The following is a 22984-nucleotide window of genomic DNA, read 5'->3' as shown; positions in this document are numbered from 1 at the left end:
ATGACACTATCGTGGGGGGGTGTTTTTCATAATTCACATTGCAGCGTACTCCTCTCCCTCTCTCTCATTCTGTATCTGTATCTGTATCTGTATCTATATAGCCGGTATAACCGCCATCAGGCGTAACACACCAGCTTCGCAGGCACGCGGCGCGGCAGCAGCTGGTCATATTACACCGAACGGTCTGTTACACCTAGTTTTCGCATATCTGACTGCAACCGTTCTTTAAAGCTACTTAGTGATGAAGCTCCTACAGTACTTGATGACAACGAGTTCCATTCTACTATGGTTCTCGGGAAATACGAATTTTTGAACACGTCAATCCTTGGCTGATAACTCTGGTACTTAAAAGCATGACTATTTCTGGTCCTCTTCTGAGCTGGCATTAGATACTTATCAGTCGGTACGTCCACAAGTTTATTAGTCATCTTGTACATCATGCAAAGTCTGGACATTGTTCTCCTGTCCTCAAGTGACATCCATTGCAGGTCTGCTTTCATTTTTGTTACACTGGCGCCCCTTTCATAGTTGTTCGTGCAGAATCTGGCAGCTTTAGCGCGAAACATTCTGGCAAACATTGTTTTTTCGTCGAAGTAGTCATCATATCATCGGCGGATCCAGGATTTTGGGAACGGGGGGGCGCAACATCAGTCGTGGCCGAAGGCCACGATGGCGCGCAGCGTAAGCTGCGCGGGGGGAGAGCACGAGAGGGGGTGGAACCCCCTCTCGTAGGGGGGGTCTGGGGGGCCTCCCCCGGAAACTTTTTAAAATCTAGATGCTCTCTGGTGCATTTTAGAACAATTTCTGAGCAAAATTAACCCCGGCGGGATAAAGATTTTTTTTTTACGTAGAATCTGCCAGAGGGGCGTCCGTCCGTCAAATGAGGCCGATCTATTTTTGACATTTCGGCACACATTTTGCTGCGTAGTTTAGTCGGTAAAAAATTGAGAAATACGCATGGTCATTTTGTGTTTTCCACTGAAGCTGCGGCCGCAGTGGGAAAGTTCCCACGCTGGCATTTTTCGGCGTTGATGTGGACGCATTGAACGTTACCACCTTCCTCACTATGATTTGCCAGAGTGAGTCTCAAAATGCGACTGAATCCAAAAGAAATTAAAAAAGGGAGGCTAATTACCGTCAACAGTAGTACAGGAATCTTACAGGAACAACAGCCTTGTTTTCATAAGAAGGAGGCCTACGGTGAACTTCCAGAGTTCTCTGTTACGCATATAGCAGCCCATGACCGGAGGCGCGGTACACCTCAAAAAGTGTCAAATACATCAAACTCACGCCGGGCCATTGTGCGGCACGCCCCCCGTAATCTCTTAAAAGAAAATTTTCCGTGGCAAAAAAGTGCCGACGGCCCTACGTCCGCGGGGAATTTTCACTCGAACAAGGAGCACCAATTAAATATGGTGCTGTTACCCCTCATTGTGCCCTTTTAATAACAACAATACGGATTTTTGCGGTGCTAAAGATTCTAAAGGTTATACCTTGAACTGGGACGAACTCGCGCCAAACATGAAAGTCACAAAATGCCTGAATGTTGATAGCATCACAACGTAACAAAGCACAAAAGCAAACACATCGATAAATAAAAACAATTATATGTTTGCCAGAAATCAATACAAATCACTTAAATCTCACCCAATCATCTTATATATGTCTTATACAGACAAGTATTACAACGTGTATCAACATGCAATGTGATCGTGATCTCCCTCGTTTATGCTTGGATGCAGTAAACACACCGAGTACAGCTGAGTACAGCCATCTTGTCCAAAGTTGTGTCGCGATTTTGCACGACTGCATGACGCATACGCAGGAAACGGGGATAGTACGTACAGGGTGAAACCAAACTGGGAGCCGAAGCACGCGGCTTTTATGTAAAGACACAACTTTCTTAGGTCTCCATGGCTGTATGACTGTCTTGGATAGCGGTTACGATTTTGCCACCGGAGGATCATTAATTTTCTAGCATGCAAAAGATTTGCCTCTAAAAATGCGGGAAATTGCGTTTGTGAATGAATGAACTTTATTGCTCGACAGTTGTTAAGCTGTATGGCAACAATGACAAAGCATGCAATATAATAAAACTAGTATATTTCAAAAACTATGACAACCAGAATACATTTTTGATGGCTTGGAAATCCTAACTAAATTTCCCGGGAGAGGATGACCCCGCCGGGCCCCGGACCTCGATTGCCAGCGCCGCTTTCTGGGCTGGCGGGAAGGTAAGTGTTGTATCGTTGCAGCGCATAAACCTAATCAATCTCTAAATTAGTTTAATAGTATCTATACTGAAGTCAAGAACTCTGTAGAATTAACAGTGTTGTCTTTTCATTTGAGCGGATTGATAATATAAGGTTGATCCTCGGTCCCTAGCCTTGCCCTCAACAAAAGTTTTGGCCGGTCGGCTTGTGTATTATTTTTTTTTGACGGCGCAAACGGGGGGGCGCGCGCCGGGTGCGCCCCCCTCTGGATCCGCGGATGCATATAATGTTACTTTTATGAAGGTTAGACATCCAGGTAAACAATAGATAAAGACAATTCAAACTGTTGCTGTTCAAGAGGAGTAATTACCGTCGATAATCAATCTTAAAGAAATAGCAATGTGATCGATGAATTCTGGAAAGATGATAAAGATGTGGTTTTTATTTCGCGCTAAGGCGAAATTGGGGTGATGGCGGTGCTTTTAAGTTTACGGCAGCGCTACAGTCACATACTGCTACAGTATTGGACAGAAATGTTCGCGTTGGTTGAAACGGTTGCCGTGAAAACAGCAAATATGACCACCGCGAACATGTCTGTATTTACAGTACTGTGTGTGATACGTGCCTATTAGCAAGACTAGTAACAACATGCTGGTCACCTTTGCCCTCTATAATACCTTGCCAAACAGGTTTTCAGGTGCTTCCATCCCATGATCACCTCGCCCAGTTGACGCACCAGACCCAGGTCTTGATATAAACAACGCATTTGACAATGTCAGTTCAAGTGCAAGGTCACGACCAAGACGTCTTGTCCAAGCTTAAGATTCGTGACGCCATGCACGTTGATTACGACGCCGTCTTGTCGCTGGAGTCCGGACGGCACGGCTATGACTACCTGCCGGCTCTCTACCACCGATGGGTCGACGACCCCGCAGTGACATTGCGTCTGGCATGGACGGAAGAAAAAGTTTTGGTATATCTACAAAATCTTCACATCTTATTGCTTTACCTAAAGCCTGGGTACTGTCGGGGCTCGTACACTAGCTACTACGATTTTTTTTTCTTCATGATAGCGAGTCCGGTAGTAATCAGATGGCACCCAGGCTAAAAGAAAATATGCTCTCCGTGATCATTTTATGCATAATGCAGGTATTTATACGGTGTCTGAATCGCTACCCTTTTAACATTTCATACCTTAGAGAAAGTGTGATATTTATGGCATTATTTATGCGTAGGCAGTCTTGCCCCTACCAGCGCTAAACTTCTATTTATAGATTCAAGACTGCTTCCTGTTCTAGTGTTATTTTGTGACTGAGCAAGAGCAAATTTGTAGTGCATGGAGGTTTATTTAACCCCCCCCCCCCCCCCCGGACGTTGTGTAGTGCAAGCTAGGGTGCTGCGGACGGAAGTTGCGACATCTTTTGTAGATCACAGATCATATTTGTCATTTCTTTGACATATAACGTTACAGGTAGCAATAATGGTGACCTGGACGGATGACTCAGGTGAAACCATTTACCTGAAAACGTTTCGCATCTCACCTGACTGGAGGGGGCGTGCCTTGAGTATCGGACTCAGAAGGTTGCTCCTTACGGAAACGTTCAAGGAGAGCCCGAAACTACGAACCTTCAGAACAATGGTGGACGCCAAGGCACCACAACTCATCAAGAGGCTGGGACTTGCCGTCAAATCTAAGTTCAAAGTGGTGAGGTTGAAGCAAACTGATAATCTATAGGCCGTGATCATGAAATTTAAGATAAGTGAAAGTGTAAGTTCGACCCGTACCCGTACTGCACTTGCATTGAAGGAAGGATCAATTACTCTTTTAATAGTATTTAACGATCGCCATAGGATATCTTTGCTGAAATGTCCTATATTGACGGGTTTTTTTTTCTTTTGATACCACCAGGAGACGATTTTTCTCCAAGCAGATGCAGAATCGCTTGCTGCCAAACTTGAGGACTTGCAGAGACCCATACAGTCAACAGTATCAACGATCAAGTCCTTTAAGAACATGGACATGAAACGAATGCTAGCCGACGAATTCGCCTCAAAAATCCTGCCGGAAAGAACCGTATTAGACGACACAGATCCATACAGCTTTTCTCTGCCGAACATGAAAACCTTGGAAGAAAGAAAATGCTACATACTTGTGGATCGAAGCGGCCCTGCCGTGAGGAGTTTAAGCGTTGGGGGAATCTATGCTACGTCACGGGGTACGGTGTACTACTTCGCGATACATTGCAAGGACAGACAGTTGGCGAAAAGTCACGTGGTCTTACAGATGAAGCACGCGTGCGGTAAACATCGTGGGAATGTCACGTTCATTGTCATTGTCACGGACTCCTCTCTGACTGAAGACTTGGCAAGTTACTGTAAGGAGGCCATGGGGCTAAAGGATCTGCCGTACGGTGGAGCACACGAGCTCTTGGAGTCGCGCAGTCTTGTTTGGGAAGAAAAGAAAATCTAAACTGAATGGTGAAATCACAAACCTGCAGCTGGCCAAGCACTTGTTCGCTTCTGTATACAGTAGAATCCAGCTATTAGTTTGCATTACTATTAATAGCATATTTCGGGGATATGCATAAAATTCTGAAAACCCAAACCATTTCCCATTCACTCCATTATAAATAAAATGGCATAATTGCATTAGCCATTTTCGCACACTCTTGCTATTTGCATAAAATAATGCCAATGGCAACAGGAAAAAAAAAAAGGTTGAACATGTCAAAGTCACTAACTCTAATGGTTCGTATGCAAATGTCATTCAAATGTAAATTGAATATGGCAAGTTTCTATGGTACCTAAGACAACACCATGGGAACTGTTATTGTCCTTTGTGTTTTGAAAAAGATGTATTTGCCTCTGATAACACCGCTTTAAGAAGGGCTGTAAAGGAATATTGTATTGACGTCTGATCTTGGAGTACTAACAAATATCACTCATCAATATTTTGCTGAAAGGTCATCATGAAGTAAACCATATATGTGGGAAATACCAGTATTACATTCATATTACATGTACTTTGATAATAATGCATGAAACCGACAGGATATCATATTCAAACTTGCCAGTTTCTTTGATCTTACTGTGCTGTATTAGTAACGAACATCATCAAATAATTACGCGTACGGAAGGATGAATATTGTAAGATACACGTTGTGCAAATTACGAATACGGTGCCGGCTCTGAGTTGCACATGATGATTATTTCATCATCATGAATTTAGGTACGGATCAATATATATGTATATACATGTATACATGTACAGATAATGCAAGTCAACCATTTATATGAGCTGTTTGATAAGGAAGTGCTATAACTACTTTTGATGAAGAAATAAAACTCTAACGTAGCGCGCAGTGCCATATGTAGAAGCGCACCCTAGCGGCTTTCATATGAGTTGCAAGAAAGCTAGACGTACTGTATGTTTTTGTAATCTTCAAAAACAGAGGTCCGGCTCCGGCTGGTTTTTGATGTGTTCTCATGTGTGTTATTTTGTCGGGCTTTCTATTTTGTCCCATTTTCTTTATGACCAAGCGTTTTCAATACGTCGCCAAGCGTTTTCATTATGTCGCTAAGCCTTTGGGGACAAAATAGAAAACCTAAAAACACGTCAAAAACCAGCCGGAGCCGAACATCTGCAATTTCTAATCAAGGCGAATTATATTCATGAGATATTGTAAAGCACTAGTTCTTTTTGGGTTTCGCCGGGCTTGCTGCGTTTCGAGTGTATATCGTCACATGAATGTATCATCATATAGGAATAATGAATTAGAAACAAAGCTCTTATGATCTCTTATCAACTGTGATCGTCATTTTGAGGGCCTGTTTTACCAAGGACATTATTAACGTTTGGTACAACAACTTACCGAAAAATGTTGTTCTATGCTGTGAACTGTAGAATCTATACATGGGGAAACTACATTTCATTGCATGCAATGCGATTTTACAATATCTAAGGATAATTCCCAAAGAGCAAATAAATGTTAATGCATTGTAAGTTTATGATTGGTCTTTGCAAAGTCAAATGCCACTTTAATACGTTTTTTTAATGGAAGAGGGCCTAGGGGAGGGTAACTACAGACATTTTCGTCCTGAAATAAACACTTTTCGGTTTCCTTTTTCCTCCGAAAGTTGAAAAAATACATCTACGACTAATATTCTCAGCAATCATGCTTAATAATCGGATTCCTTGTCTACTGCGGAAAACTTTCATCATTCAAAAATCGTACTTTGACTTTTTAAATTGCCATTTGAAAGTGAAGCTCCTTGTTTTGATAGACAGGCGATCTGTTTCAAATTTGTAAAAAAAATAATCACCACTTGTTAGCATATCATATATTCATCGACGTGTCCATCAGACTACAACCAATATGCCGCCAAACCCATTGAAAGACATGTGACATTCTTCCAGATGAAACATCCAATTGTCACATTGTAACAATTTCCTGTAAAGATTTCCTCGAAATGTGGGGTCAAAGCGGGGTCATGTACGTCAGTTGCATCACGTGACTTGAATCATTTTCGCAAACATTTGGTGCAGCCGAGCAGAGCGGAACTGTGTAGTTACCGGTGTGGTTCGTTCTGTGCCTCCAGATAACCCTTACCTGCTTTTCCGGCCGGAACTAGAAGAAATCTTCACGCCTTGTTGTCTGTCAGAACGACTTAAATCGCTGTAATTACTTCCTGGCACCACCAATCGTTGGACTGAAGGTCCCGAGTTTTTGTATGGTCTGCAACAGTTGAGCTCGAGCAGGAAATGACTTCGTAAGCAGAGCTTCGATTTTTGCATGCGCCTTGCAGAGCAATTATCCGAGAAATACCCGACAACAAGTCGTTCTGCTTGGCTCACAGAGGACAGGATTACTAGATCGGGGTCGGAGAAAGGTAGCTATGCCGACAAGAGGAAACCATTTGGAGTAAAAACAAAGGTAGCTGCTCATCTGAGGGCTCCATCAAAGATCTCGCACGACGGCGCGCCGCTTTGCCTCGTTTACCCGCTCTAAGATGCCGGAGAAAGGTGGGTTTTGGGTCAGATATGTGGCTAACCCTACTAGCAATGCTCCCGTTTTCATATGTGACTCACAGAGAAGTGCATTTTTAATGGTTACCGAGAAAAACGAACGCGGTTGGTACATAAAATGAGCTCCAACATGGCCGCCGTTATTATTCAGCACAATCGTTTCTTTGTGGTAGTTCCTTTCACTTGGTAATCTTTAGGAACTATTCATCTTGTTTCTGTCGCATTCACGACTGTATTGTGTCTACACAAATCCCACAAAGGCGTCTGCAACATTTCACAGTAGAGACCCTTTTTAAAAGCGAGAACGTTGCCCTATATTTACAAACTGCTCTTTGCAACTCGCTACATTTTGTTTGCGTTTCTTGTTTGCTTGTCCAAACGATTAAAAGCTCCTCGGGAAGAAAAATTGTTTGAACAATGTCAAAATGTCAGGGAGATCCGAGAGTGTACATTGTTTTTGCACTCAGCTGTTGCAAGTTTTGTCCAGGTATCTAGCCCAACTGTTGTCCCCAAAGAAAGTGTACACACACACAAACAAAATATTGATTTTAACTATTTTGGGATTGGAAGGTCAGGGCAGATGGTCATGGTAAAATCAGCTGACAGATAAGAAAAACAACTTTCTTCTCGCAAGGTTGTTACACAGGGAATCATTATGTAAATTTGTACAGAGATTCACTGTAACAGTTATAGAATCCCATCAAAAGATGCAAAAGATACAAAAGTTACAACTTTTTTTACTATGTGCTACAAAGTGTGCAAATTATGTTAAGTTTTCCCACTGGCACGCAAAAAAGATGCACCACTACTACTACACTTTCCCCCATTCCAGCTATTTGTATGATCTTTTCTAGAAATATTGTATCCAATATGTTTCTTAATCCATCCAACAAGTGGGTTTGGTACACACTGTGCAGCTTTTGTTTATCTTACAATAATGTTCCTCTAATTTCTAAATTCATACTTCATAATACTAGTCTTGGTAACCAGACCTGTGTGATTTCTAAAAGATCATCTCTTTATGCTCAGTTTAGTATAAAGAATATAATGTTAATCATGATTCTAAAGATAACTTCCTGTCCCTCTATTTTCAGCCAGAGATTTGTTACGCCCTGAAGCAAAAGGTGGGTTGTAGTATTGTCCTATATTATTAAAATACTGCAACAAAACACAAACATTAACAGCTTGTATAGAAAATCTATGGCAATGTATGTGTTAGCTTAATATGTTATACCCTAGAGCTGTCTCGATTGATACAGGATGAAAGGGTCTAAACAGGTGTTATAAAATAAACTGGGTTCTTGAAAGCATCCTGGTTCAATCTAATCAAGTCATAGCTGGATTGTAAGCATGTATCTAGGGCAAGGCCAGAAACGTTTTATGTATGCTGGTGAGGCCTAGAGGCAAGTACTGTAAATGAAGAAATGTTTGCGGTGGTTTTATGTTTGCGGTTTTCGCGGCGACCGTTTCACCGCGAACTTAAAACTACCGCGAACATTTTTGTCCAATACTATAGCAGTATGTGACTATAGCGCTGCCACAAACTTAAAACCACCGCAAACACCCCATTTTCGCCTTAGCCCGAAATAAAAACCACGCGAACTTAAATACATTTACAGTATTCTGGACAAAGCAGATCAGTGTGGATATCGATGCTTGTTTTTAAGTCTAAACTAAAGAAAAATGAATCCCCTCAGTCTGTGTGGTGCACCTCATCCTCAAGGTGTGACATATGTCACATCATGCTACATCATGAGTACCTACATGTAGCTTTGATTAGGGACATCCCTCGGATAGGACGTTAAGGTCCTGTGTTAGAGGAGAGCCACAACTTGAGCATGGAAAAGAACCCACCACACTTAACGAAAATGATATAGGGGTCCTTCCCGGTATGAGTGGATCAAATAAATCTGTCCAGATATGCAGCTTATAAGTTCTTCAGTACAACAAACCTGTCGTGTTACGCCATGAGGTTTACTGGGTATGCAATACAAACAAACAAACATGTAGCATGTATCTTGCAGAGGTGTACACACCTGTTTTACCATCATTTCCATCTCGTCTGGCAAACCTGAGAAAACAAGCTTCTAGCTTCCATGAGCTCAAGTCTAAAACAACCCAAGTTCTAAAGGCATGGCTCGCACAACCTCTGTCAGAAACTGGTTCTTTACAACCCGGATCAACCAAGAATCTTAACAGGGTAAAGCCGTAGGAACAGCTGTTGGTGCCCCTTCATAAGCTGAAACAATAGAGAGAGCCAGGAATTGTCCATGCCTCCATGGTAATAGCGTCACATTGTGATACTCCAGTCAGAGTGTTGAGGGAAGTGAGGTTTATTGTCACTTTACCGGGTTGATAAAGACCTAAAAGATATTGTCTCTAAAGCTCCCCATAGTAGCAAACTCTTTTGTTGTGTGTACTGTTTAAATGTTTGTCAAAAGAGTTTTATTGTATCATTATGATCCCAACTTAGGCCACACCAATTTAATTTCTTGGTTAACGGAATTTTGAAAAAAATGCTAGATTGGAAAACCAGCATGGAAACAGAATCTCAGAGGAAAGTTTGTACTTTGGTGCACACAGTTTCAGGGAGTGAACAGGGTCAGGTGCAAGTTTTCACTCCAGCCATCTGTTTTAATGATGTCCTCGTGCTAAAATCTAGAGAGAAAAAATCCGTTAACCAAAAAATTTAATCGTGTGGCCTTACCCTAACTTAGTTGTTATTGTAGGAAAAATGTACCTAAATTCAGAAAATAACAGTCAAGGGGGAGGGGCAAGCAAAAATGCAAGCTTACTCTCTGTACTATTAATCAAAATAGAACAGTCCAAAGGGTTATGCTCACTCCCTTCACCTTTGTTTCCAAGGCTATACCTGATTACCTCCAGACCCCCTAGGGCATCGCTAGCTCAACAGGTAATAACCCAGAAGACCTGCCCTTATCTATACATGGGTCACTTGCACTAGGAGTCACTGGAGCGAACCAATTTAATTACTTCTGTAGTCTCCATTCTGTATACCCTCGATGACATTCAAAATGAAAGGAGTATTTTTTATTTTTAGTACCAAAGCCTCTTTTTAGAAATATGATACATGTATTTTTAAAAATCAGAATGCATTGACTCAAGGACATTATATAATGTCGTTGATTGAATCTAGTAGTAGTAGTAGTAGTAGTACTAGCAATTTTTTTTTTCAATTCACCCTATCCCTGCAGAAAAATAAACCTGACTAAAAAAAAAAAAAAATTGACATTTCATCTGATGCTCAATATGTTGATGATGATGAACAATATTTGTATCTTAGATACAGAATTATCTGAATGTTCATCAGGTGAAACATTAAAACTTGTCAGCTCCAAGATCGATGCACTGACTGGCAGGTTAAAGAAAAAACATAAACAGCATGATTGATTCGAAGCTTGTTGACTGTTGTGGATAGAATTTTTGTCCCAGACAGCCAGACTTGTTTGTGAAGAAAACTCGAAAACTAAAGCCTGGATTTCTCCCATGTTATAGTGGTCAGCAGGGAACAGTTGACTATATAATGGCGGATGTAGAATGATCTTAAGGGTGATCCCTTATCTAATTATCCTTGTTTGATTGCTTGGAGAGAGGCATGTGATGCTAGCTTTGCAATGAAGTGGAGACACATCCTTTTCTTAGAGATCTTAAGTATACAGGTAAACATCTTGCTGTGAGTTTTGTGGAGACAGGTGTTGATAAGCAGAGACAGGTGTCTGAAGGTGTGTGAGAAATGAATCGTGAGCTGTTCTTGCTTGCATTGTTGCCTAGCGATGCTTTGTTTGGCTTGAAATGCATCCTGTTCATATATGTTCTAAGGATATCTGTATGGATTTATGATTTATGTAATATGTAAATTTAGCAGGTTTCTGTGCATATTATGATATTCAACTTTATTCTTTTAAAAGTTATATGATATAAGTTGTCCATTCTGAAGAACAAAGCGAAAATCTTGCAGTTTCCTTTCTATTGGTGATAAATATCTTGTCATCCTATGACCAATAGCATTTCTCTATGGCCAGTTATAGATGTATATGTACGTTCTTTTCTTATACAATGTACTCCTTTTGAAATATAAGGTTTTGTACCAGAACTGCATTCCTATGAGAGCGGCACCTCACCATTGAAGCTGGAATGCCAATTGATCAAAATGAAGTCTTGTTATACCTTTTTTAATTGCAGAGATTGGGAAACAACCGAAGCTAAGCCCATGTGACGTGGTATTGACATGAAATGGCTAATGTTTGGACGCAATTTCGCTGGAAAGTGTACACAGTGTATGACGCAGTAACGAGACGGTAGATTTGGCTTAATGATAAACGATTGCGAATGCCAAAAGGTTGTTTACTAATGGATCCTGACTTCCTTTTTGAGCCTAACAACAGTGCCAGCCAGTGTATCTAGCCCAGAGAAATGGATTGTAAATCCCAGTGTGTCCTTGATTCCTTGGTTGTTGTTGGCAGTTTTATGGTGCAAGTAGGTTTGTAATAATACATAAGACTGTATAGCCGTGTGGTTGATGTAGCAGAAATGGTCACTTCCCCATGTAAATACATATTCCAGGTGAGAAACAAAGCACAGGTTGCAAATTAAAGTTAGCCTCTTCTTACAAATTTTGTATATGTATCAAACCTGATTAAAACCATGTATTAAATCAAAATACATTTCAAATATAAACGATATACATGTAGTTAGAAGGCAGGCATACATGTAAGTAATTAGTGTAGGTGGTACTGACAGGGCCATTCACTAATTAATGCTACATATTGTTAAAAGCCTGCCAGTATGTATTCTTGTATTGATGTTTTGCATTATATGTTCGATAAGTATAGATATATTATAGTTTCATACATTATACAGGTGCATCTTTTATGACATGTCCGACAGATTGTGCCAAAAATTGGGATTTTACATTTGCAGGTAAAATTTCAGCTAATAGTATGTCTTTTATGCCCTTTCCTTATTCCAATCCAATAGTGTTTTTTATACACAACTTGCAATTGGGAAACTTGATATGGTACAAGGACACAGTATCCTTTGATTAAGTCATATGGGGTCATTACAGCAGAAAACCTAAAACCAAGAGCAAAGAGCAAAGGTTGAGCAACTGTTGGCAGGAATATGATTGCCAACATGGTTTATGAATATGAGGCTAATGCTATCTCCAAAGAAGTTCAACATGGCTAGGTTTTTAAGTGTTGTGGAGGATCCAAGTTCAAAGAAAAGTGAGTACATGTAGCTTATAAATTTCATCTGGCTTCATTGCTGTCTATTTCAGTGTTTATGTAAACTTGATGCTTAGCTTCCAAACCTAACCCGATTAGAAAATCATTCAAATCAAAAGCTAGAAATATTGCTTGGTACATGTTTTTGTAACATGTATCATTGCACCAAATCTCTCATAGAACTTGGTTAAAAACATGTAATTATGCCTTAGCTTTAAATAGCTTTAAGAATATAGCCATAAGGCAAAAGTTACCAAAAGAATTTTAGAATTGTCCAGTTCAGTTTAAGAGAGTAGCTGGGATTTGTTAAGACCTATTGTAAGATGTTGAAGTGTTCTCGGCTATTTGTTCTGGGCCTTAGCGGCTCTTCAATGGTGCTGTAAGCATGAAAGGGTGATGGCTTGTTGTAAGGTGCTGGTGCATTGAAAGGGTTATCCCCTTACTTAAGAAGGAAAATGTATCCTTGTAATGGTTAATCGGTTGGCCACACCTGAGAGAAAATGCACACAGTTGCTCCATGGGTGGTTTACAGTGAAAGGGTCTTGTTTGCACAGTTAAGACATGTTTGCAGGTGAGGTAGTGAGGTAGAAAGGCTACTTAGGCGCAGTTTACATTACGTTTTTCGCGTCAGCGGCGAAATTTCCCGCTGTCGGGAGGCCGCTGTCGCGACTTCTCTAGACACACCGCCCGGAAATCTGACAGACACCTGCGGTGCTTGCATTTCGCCATCTTGTAGAAAGTATCGGGCGTAAGCATAACCAAAGCAAGAAACAAAATTGTATAATTGTACAACGGTAGACGGCGTCTCCCCGCCCGTACAATGCAAAGCCTTGTTTATGTGTAGATATTCCATGCTCATCACTCGTAAATGTGGGGAGGGGGGCACAAGTACGATGAATATATCCGCGGGGAAATGAATGCACGGCACAAAAGTCGCCGCGGATCCCGCGAATCTCTCTCTATATACAAATACCGGGGATCTAAGTAGACTTACAGTATGCTAATCAACGCGCGCTTTATGCTAATCGCCGAAACCCCGACTCCCGCTGACGCGAGCCCGACGTATTCTCTTTAGACGGAGTTTGAAGTTGACGGGGACTCCCGCTGTGCTGACGGGCGACGGCTTCGAAGCTGACGGGAGAAAATTTGTTGACAGCGGGACTACGTCGACGGGAATTGTCTTTACACGGGGTTCCCGCTGTCGCCAGTGGCGCTGACGCCAGTGGCGCTGACGGCAAAAGTATAATGTAAAGAGAGCCTTAGATCTCAGAAGTATCACAAACACATTTTTCTATGAATCTTGTTCTTCTTTTTGATATATTGGCATTATAAACAGTTTTATGACTTCATGACAACCATTCATCGAAGAAAATTATAGAGGTAAAGTAGCATGTTTTGAATATTAATAGTTTATAGCTGTATTATGACTATGAGATAACTTCAGTATGTGGGAGTGTAGATGTGTCAGAGTACAGTATTCATTTTGGGTGTGAGATCCTGATTATAATATGAGTTATTGCATTTTTAGTTCTCTCTGTGGGATAAACAATTTCATGCTCAAGCAGATTTTTCGTTTTGTTTTTTGTTGTTGAGAATTTGCTTATGATTAGTCTCAGGTCTGGTAGCGTCATGTTTATGTTACCACCTGTTGTTTGTCATATATCTGTCCACTTGATAATCTGGTTGGCTCAAATTACGTCCTATCCATGTTCCCACCTTAAACAGTGTCACTCATGCATGCCTCACCTACCTAACCCCAAACACAAGCCAGGTAGAACAACAGGTACGCATAGGTGTTTTTGTTGTGTCCTGACCTTTCTCCTTTAATAATTAGATTGATCACCTTTATATGTCAGCTATGAAAGTAGTATGGATTAGATGTTAATTTCTCAAGTGCTTGTTAGGTAGTGTTTGGGAATTAAACTCTTTTTGTTGTGAATTGTCAGCACTTACAAAATGTACAGCTCCATAGAAACGCACAATGTAGCACTTGGAAGAGCTGCATACTAGTACTAGTACATAGTAGTAGTGTGGGGAAAAGCCTTTGAATGAGGACTATGATAACACGATAAAAAGGTCTTCAAGAAAAATAGTCAACTTTTAGTAACTGCAGTGACTACCTACATTGAACTGGGCTTTATTTTTTTAGATTGCAGGAAATAAATATTTGTGTACTATTTTTGTGTGACGTAAATGATGCTTATAACGTACTGCTTGAAACAACTGGTCAATGTTTTTTTCCTGCAATTCTATTTTAGCAAATTTCCCTCTAGAGAAAATATAACATATCAGTAAGTGGAAAAGAAAAGAATGTGACTTGGATTTGGAGCCAATCCTTGTGTAGATCCTGCGATATGGATTACATGAAGTGCAGTGCCCATTATGACTGCTAGGTGCTGCTGCTGTTCTTTCTTGTACAGTTATGTGTCTGTATACAGTCGCAGGGTCTTTGTATGTATCATTTCAGAAGGCTGTAGAACTCATAGACCTTTGAAGATTTCTACCACCTGCCATATATGGCAGTATGCTAAATAAGTAAATATTGCATTTCATTCAAATTGCACTGATGTTTGCCATGCATGTCTTGTTAGTAATGTTACATGACTTGTGCATTGTGAAATCCTGACATTTGTTTGTATGTAACAGGCAGTCATAGTGGATATGATAACTTTCCTGTTTATGTTATGTTTTCAGACGGATCCATGCTGTTGTGTCAAAACCCCAACTGTTCACACCGAAGACGAGCCAGCAAGGTAACATTTCACTCATTTTCAGTCCTACAGCATTTATGAATTACATCTTGTTGCACTGTAAGAGATTACTGGGAACATTTCTTAATTTTCTTTCCAGTGAATGTACGTGAAGCACCTGAATAGCAAGAATATGTATTGAAGTGTAAGTGGCTGTACCAAATGGAAAGTTTGCTGTGCCAACAGAGCTGAATGTTTCCAAAACTTAGCATGACCCGACCAATCACCGTACATTACCTCACTTACATCCCACTCTACTCAACCCCTGGGACATCTACCTACAGGTTGTAACTATTTTAGTCTGAAACCATTAAGAACAGTTGAACTCAAAAAGACGTGCACTAAGCGAACAGTCTATTTTTGCCTAATGAATAGGTACAGATATTACTGATGTTCATGTGCAATGGTAGTTGTGTGTATGACTGAACAGGCTGCCAAGTTACAGTATTTTTACTTTTAAACTTTTGATGCTGATGACTCCTATGTGAACTTCTAATCATATCTGCCAAAAATTGGGTTTCTTTGCCCCTTGAACAAGTCAAGCTGTCAGCTGAAGTAAGCTAGAGTGCCAGCCACCATGTATGAAAGTCAGACCTTAGCTATGTATAGAAATTAGACTGCAGCTGGTTTTGTCCGCCTTTTTGTCAGTTGGTGAATGGTTGCATTTAGATTAGAATATATTTTGATTGAAATGTTTGAGGGTAGGGCATAGCTACAGGATCGGCTTGTTCTATGAGTATGAGGGAAAGTTTCTCAGCCAGGGGCTAAAATTCAAGCAACAGACACAAGAAAGATATGGATTTCTTAGTCTGCTTTTCTGATAACACATGCATGTAAACTGCAACAAATTGTGAAGAAAACCCAAGTCTTCCTTCTTTTTCACCTTGAGATTTGATTTATTGCAGCAAGACATATCATTATGAACATTCAAAGCATGTTATTATGTACCTTTGCATGTACATGAGGCAGGGCTTCCATATTCAGGTCAGTTACCCTGTCCCTCATGTGTACCAGTAATGGCTTAATTACAAAATTGTTATGATGTACATGTCTCAAAGGGCGACCGGCACCACTGGGCAGGTATAGATTTAATTAGGAGGTGCAATTCGAGCAGAATCTGGGACAACAGTTAGTTTTTTGTGCTCGTAAATAGAATTTTGTGTGAATACTGTAAATGATGGGAATTTCATACTTGCTGCATTACAAAGCTAAGTAAAGGTGGAAATTATAAGACATGAGTCATGAAAATTGGGGTCTCATTAATGAGGAAATGCTACCATATGCATAGCCTTCTTTGCAAAGATTAAGACTTTCATATTTTTGATTGAACAACTTGTATTTGGGTGGAGAAGATGATCAACTGGAGAATTTTTGTAAATGATGACCTTATCGACAGGAAACCTTGTAATACATCATTTGAAAAGGTTAATATCATTTTGCGAACGTATGAGGTTGTGGAACTCTATTAGTCTGTAGCTAGTTCCAAATGTTTTTGAAACCCAGTAATATAAGTTAACTTCTAGTTCTACACCGCTCGTTCTCATTTAAATGTACACATTTTGTAATCTCCGTTACCGATTAAAATAAGACGTTCCTGGCATTAGGATATGCCACATATAAGATGTCAAACTGTAGTTTTTATAACGACTTAAAACTTTTCTAGGTTTTAAAAACGGCAGTTGCGTACTTTATATGTGGCATATCTTAATGTCAGGAACGTCTTACTTCTAACGGTAACGGAGATTACAAAATGTGTACATTTAAATGAGAACGAGCGACACCCCTGCCATAGGCTGTAGTTTACATAAGTCCCGTCTTATCACAACTGATGACGTAGGAGAGATGTTATAGCAACATATATTGTACGGAAGCATCTTCGACACTCTTGAGAGTAATAAAGTCTTACTAATCATTGGAGGATTTTTTGATCATGAAGAAATGGAGCCAGCCAATCTGTGAACCAAGTCATGAGGTTGATTTGGCCTTAGTTAAGAAGTACCTACGTCACTGCAGCAATTTGCTGAGCAATTACAATGAAAGGCTTACTGCTCTCGCCTGCAGCCAATATTTCCTAGTTGAGTACGCTCAGTTATCTCTACATCGTAATGATATATTGTGTTTCATTACATTGTAGTCATCTCATGCTTACAGTTTTCAGTAAAGGCATTTGTTCTCCAACTGTACTCAGAAGTGACGCTTGTGAGAAAGGCCAGCATACGATCGAAAACTATCTTTTCCTCTGTGTAGCCTTCAGCTATATAACCATACTCAATACATTGTAAAACAAAGCAGTGCTACCAGGTGTCAATACACATTTCAAACAGGACAGTAGCTAGCCTCTGGCACACGCGCCAAACATGTGGGACACCTGAATGTAGGTTACCCAGGTCTTTTGACCCCCGCCAGCTTTATCGTTAGTTACATCACATTCTTCAGGTCACTCACCTGTCCTTGTAGCATCCTTGATCTCTGTTCTTCTCAATCTGTTGATGGATCTTAACTCAATCGAAGGTCAACTTAACTTTCAAGCTGTTCAAAGACACTTGAAATCTTAATTCCTTTCATCTGCATATGTTTGGTAGTTCATCAAATTTTAGATTTGCTTCTACCCATGCACTGACCCGGAACCATTACATAAGAAGCTCCTGTGTATTCTTAAAGGTAAAATCTTTCAGCCTGACATCAACATCAATATCATAATTTCAATTGTTTGACAACCAAACATGTACAGTCTGGAGTTGATATTGTAATATTGTCAATTTTGAGTATGAAAAGAATTAAGAAATGATAGTCCTTTGATGGCAACCCTATGATTAGTCTGGTCTGGCCAGGCCAGAGATGTCCGTCTTTGATATTTGCAATTAGAGCAGAACGGACGCTCACATGGACCATCATGCGCCCTCACACCATAAACTAGTTTCAGACCCGCCTCCTCATTAAAGCGGCAGTGTCACTCGTGCCACAGAGTCTGTAAGGAGCTCGCTGAGATCTTGCGTGGCTTTGCAAAGGCTTCATATCAATGCCTCCCACGCTAATGCGAATTCTCTTGACGAGCACCCCCATACGGGTGAGCCGTGGGGATGTAAGCATGCGCCCACACAGCTGCGCCGGGATGAAGATGATCATGGAGGAACAGGGCGACGACAACGTGTTTCTGGAGGAGTCTCAGCCTTCTCCTCAGGTACGTTGTACGACAAGTTCCAGGGTCATTTAGATGTGAAGTAAAAAGGGCGAAACTCTTTATAGTCTTGCATACCTCTTTGTGGAGTCGTGAACAGTTTGTATGGCAAGTGGAGCTTTTGGAGTGTAAGGAAGATAATGCTGGTTTATGTGCACTGTGCAACAGCTTGCCCTGTGCTCAAGCTTATGAGTCAGGATGGATGTTTTTCTTCACTACGATTAGGAGCTCTTACCAGCCTGAGGCTAAGCATGTATTGTACTTCCAACTGGAAGTCAAATTTTGCAGTAGTCCCCTCCATATGGAAGGGAAAATGTAAAAAAAAAGAGCAGGTTTCTGGATAAAGAACCACATTTAAACAGTGCATATCCCAAAAAAGCTTGTTTTCTTCAAACTCTTCAATTTATATTTGATAGACGGGTGGTGAAATAGTCGGCTCAGGGATGTGTTTTATACATGTCAAGGTTTTACTTGTGAATTATGAGAAATTAGACTGATACTCACGACTTATGTGGAAGCTTGAGAAGCTTTTAGAAGCTTGAGGAGGTTTTACCTGGTTCTCTTTTTAGAAAACGGACAAGAGCTCTGATTCTGAATGGATTTTGACATACTGTATGCCTATCCAAGGAAAAGGAGGCATCTGTTGTGGCAAGCACTTTTCATCATGACCATTTTTATTCAGGCTAATCATCTTAACCCTTGACCGGCTCTGGAACTGAAGCAGTCCTGCAGTTATGGGTTCAAAAATACTTACTATTTTTTGCAAGAGTCGCATTTCTATGAACCTAGATTAGAATGTGATCGCCATTAGATGCAGCATATTTAGAAAGGCAATGACTTTTTGTACCGGTGTGTACTACATTTGTCGTCAGAACAAAACATGAACATTGTGGATTTTTCACTTATTAATGAGCAATATTTGCCAGTCTGACATATATAATATACATCATATGTGGACTTTCAATCCAAAAGTCTTTGGTTTGTGGTAAAGAGTGAATATTTTGTTAACTCCTCTCATTGATAACATGTGGTTGTTTAGTCCCTATCAATACATGCCATCTAGCTATTTCAGGTTTGTCTCTATAAAACTTTAAGTTTAAGATGAAATCTGGTTGAATATCTTATTGCAAACAGCCAATTCTATATACCGAAAATTGTGCCTACACCATTATGCATGTCTCTGTCAAAGCCTTGATTGCAGCACTTCCATAAGGGGCTACAAAAGAAAATACAAGTACTGACAGGTATTCAGTGATCTAGAATTATCATACCTGCCACATACACATGACAATGGCAGTGGAAGATGGAAAAACAAGATCAGTCAATATTTCAGTCTCGTTTTACTAGAAAAAAATTTATTCTAAGTGATGTTTTTTGACAATTTTCTTCATTTTGCAGACCTCTGAACTTATTAGCCATCCTGTTCATTGGTGAACTAGAAAATATTGAAAGAAATATATGGTATAGTACTTTCTATTGCCGTCATAATAGATTTCCTTCTTGAGTGTACATGAGGTAAACAGACATAATCAAGTACCTACTAATGACGACAAAGTGCGTCAAACGTCAATATGCTTGAAAAGCTCTGAAGAAAGGTAACGTAGCAATTTTGAGTGAACTTTAAACACCTATTAATTAATCCAGAAAACGCCCGTCAATTGCTGCTTGCAGTTACGTGTGCATGTTTGTCAGATCTCAAAGATCAAACAGGGCCAGTGATATTTGCACACGCAGTAATGACGCAAGGAACGGGCGTCATATCAGAAAGTAAAGAGTGTTTCCTTTCATACCTTTTTGCTTTATTTCCTGGAGAGCAGGAAGAGGTATGACAGCTGGCCTGTTGAAATCTTAGTTTTTCTGATTCGTAGCAAACTGGAGAATGAATGATTGTAAAGAAAAAAGTTAAGAGTTTACAAGGATTAGTCTTCATTCTCAAAACCTTTTGATGTGATGAATTTCAATGGAAAAATGTTTCATCCCAGTTACATTGAGATGAAGGTGAACAGTCAGGAATGAACAAGTGGATGATACGTTTATTTCCTGACCTGCTTCATGTAAAGCATGCATTTACATCCTGACATTTTCAATCCCTGCCCCTTTGTCCTTGCCGATGAGGACCTAAAGCTGGTGTTCGAGGGAGCTTTTGGCTTCAAACCTTTGCATGTAAAACTTGCTACTAAAAGAAACCAACACAGTTATCGAGATGAGTAGGGGCCACCCGGTATGTTTGGCTGAAATATGAGCTGTAGCAAAGCCGCATTGCTCAATGACTAGCTACTTGAAAATGCTTCATCTCAGTTGAGGATGACTGCTTTATCTTTGTTACAACCATTCTACCTTCAGACTGATTGCAGTCTACTTTGTTGTTCTACCCTCAGAGTAAACTGGTTTACCACTAACATGTAACTTGTAAGTCTTTAAGCATACATATGGTTAACACAACAGCCTCTTGTGTCTATACCACAGGACAAACTTGCAATTAACCTAACCTCTTGAAACTCTACCTCAGAATGACCTTGCAATTAACACTATTAGTATAAACCCCTCATCCCGTGGAAGAACCACTGACCTCACATGTCGGACACGTGTGTTTTTCTTCCGGTCTTCCCATCTGATTGCACCTATGCTGCTTATTAACCTCCTTTTCATGTCTTCTTGACAATTGTGTCCTTGTGCACCTTGACAAGTCCTGAAGGATACATATGGTTAACACAACAACCTCTTGTATCTATACCATCATCAGAACAACGTTTCAATTAACCAAACCTCTTAAAACTCTACCTCAGAATGACGTTGCAATAATGCTATAAACTCCTAAACAATCCCACATCCCGTGAAAGAACTATTGAATTCACATGTCAGACACGTTTGTTTTTCTTCGTCTTCCCCTATGATTGCACCTGTGCTGCTTATTAACCTCCTTATCATGTCTTCTTGACAATTGTGTCCTTGTGCACCTTGACAGGTAAAGGAATCCGAAGGTATCCAGTTTCACTTTAAGATGTCACATCATTCATCACTAAGATGTTTTCCTCGGGGAAGATTTAATTGTTTTTACAAACAGAAGGTTTTCCTCAGAGAAGACCTTGGAGAAGATTTATTGTTTTGGCAAACAGAAGATTTTGCAGGTAGTCTAAAATGTAGATACTTTTGGGTCAAAAGAAGTACAAATGTACCAAGGGAGAAAGGAAAGGCATCTATAAATGCAAATTTCAACATTGCGAACGAAAATGGTTACATTAAGTTGTCAGAAATCCATAGATTATGTTTACTCATTTTTACAGCCTTTCCCCATTACATTCGAAAAGTGGCTGCAGTTTGCTTTAATGCTGCTAGATGGTGCTTAACATATAACAATGGCATAAGAGATCTTTTGTTTCCAGGCAGTGATTTGTTAGAAGTGAGTAAGTACTGTTATTAGCACACACATTTAAGTGAGCTTTACATTGCGTTTGTGTTAACTGTAGAAAATCTGCTGAAATTTTGTGCACATTTCGTGTTATCTTATGGAACGTAAGGAAATTTTGTGTGTACACGTTTGGAATATTTCCCTGGAAACCATTTGTCATGTAAGTGCATTGTTGACAGACAGGATGACTGCATTGAAGATTGCTGAAATTTGCAGAAAAATAGTTCAAATATCTGAAGGCAGTATTGTTTGACAGAGATAATCCAAACCAACGAAAGATGTAGCCAAACACAAAGATAGCTAAGTGTTAAAAACAGCAAAAGCTAATAGAAATGGAAGCAGGTTGCAAAGGCTGTTTGACTTTGTTGCCATCTTCTTACATTGGTGAAAGACAACTTTTGTTTTGGTGACATGATTAACGATCTGAACTTTGGCATGTTTCCATGTTCATCATCACATGATTTAGATTAATATATGCTAATCAGAATATTACTCTCGCTTCGGTTGACAACAAAGGATAGGCGCCAGACCAACCCTGTGCCCCCTCAACTGTCTACCCTGGGGGCTTGCCTTGTTTTTGACAAGATTTGACTCACAAATGTAAAGGTCAACTAATTTTATTACCCAATGTTTTGAACAGTCATCAGTGTTCTAGCTAGTATAGGTTGATCATAGAGGTGTTTCTTTCTGTCGTGTGTTTGGCAATCCATGCGCCACACAAAGTTTTGTCATTTAAGTTATACTAAACCCCTATGCTGTGAAAAAAATTCTGGTTTGAACACTGGTTGTACGGTGTCAACTGCTCCCCTTTCTACATGAGTACCGTGGTACATGTCTGTTGATGACAAGTGATGTAAAGATTGGTCTGTCTCCTGACAAGTGAGTTTTCATCTCTAAAATACGTTTATTGGATACAGTTTGGATGGCGAGCATGGTGGATCTATTTCAGATGTCATTTTCATATAACTAGAATCTGTTAAAAAGGTTCTATAAATAAAGCTGGTAGAGAAAAGAGGTAGGAATAAAAGCACAAAACTGCGCTCATGCTCTTGTGACATTTTCCCAAATTTGGGCACACCTCCAGTTTGACTAGCAAGTATGCAGAATCTATTTTAGACATCATTTTTCATATTAAAAGAATAATTAATGACTAAGTTATATA

At 40.1% G+C, this 22984-nt stretch overlaps 2 protein-coding genes across 2 annotated transcripts in view; both read left to right on the top strand.

The window, feature by feature from the left end:
* Positions 1-2907: 2907 nt before the first annotated feature.
* LOC136444098 (histidine N-acetyltransferase-like) lies at positions 2908-4721 on the top strand. The gene is made up of 3 exons (XM_066441592.1): positions 2908-3186; positions 3685-3918; positions 4123-4721. Exons 1-3 carry the CDS (start codon positions 2986-2988, stop codon positions 4681-4683), a joined length of 996 nt encoding a protein of 331 aa, XP_066297689.1. The 5' UTR covers positions 2908-2985; the 3' UTR covers positions 4684-4721.
* Positions 4722-6731: 2010 nt separating this feature from the next.
* Positions 6732-22984, top strand: part of LOC136443926 (pleckstrin homology domain-containing family G member 5-like) — a gene marked incomplete at its 3' end in the record, with an annotated part of 56197 nt that continues 39944 nt past the window's right edge. The window contains exons 1-3 of the mRNA XM_066441302.1: positions 6732-7236; positions 8334-8363; positions 15180-15238. Coding sequence (XP_066297399.1) covers positions 7224-7236; positions 8334-8363; positions 15180-15238 — 102 coding nt within the window. The remainder of the gene's footprint in view (positions 7237-8333; positions 8364-15179; positions 15239-22984) is intronic.

This window comes from Branchiostoma lanceolatum, chromosome 10 (genome assembly GCF_035083965.1).
Source record: "Branchiostoma lanceolatum isolate klBraLanc5 chromosome 10, klBraLanc5.hap2, whole genome shotgun sequence".
NCBI classification, from domain to species: Eukaryota; Metazoa; Chordata; class Leptocardii; order Amphioxiformes; family Branchiostomatidae; genus Branchiostoma; species Branchiostoma lanceolatum.
Note: the sequence above shows the minus strand (reverse complement) of the source record. Positions and strands in the feature narration are given on the sequence as shown.

What these genes read in the sequence shown, in the direction of transcription:
- LOC136444098 (XM_066441592.1), top strand. Translation starts at nt 2,986, where the DNA reads ATGTCAGTTCAAGTGCAAGGTCACGACCAAGACGTCTTGTCCAAGCTT. An exon ending in GGACGGAAGAAAAAGTTTTG is followed by an intron (nt 3,187 to 3,684) that starts GTATATCTACAA and finishes ATAACGTTACAG; the next exon opens with GTAGCAATAATGGTGACCTG. An exon ending in TCAAATCTAAGTTCAAAGTG is followed by an intron (nt 3,919 to 4,122) that starts GTGAGGTTGAAG and finishes TGATACCACCAG; the next exon opens with GAGACGATTTTTCTCCAAGC.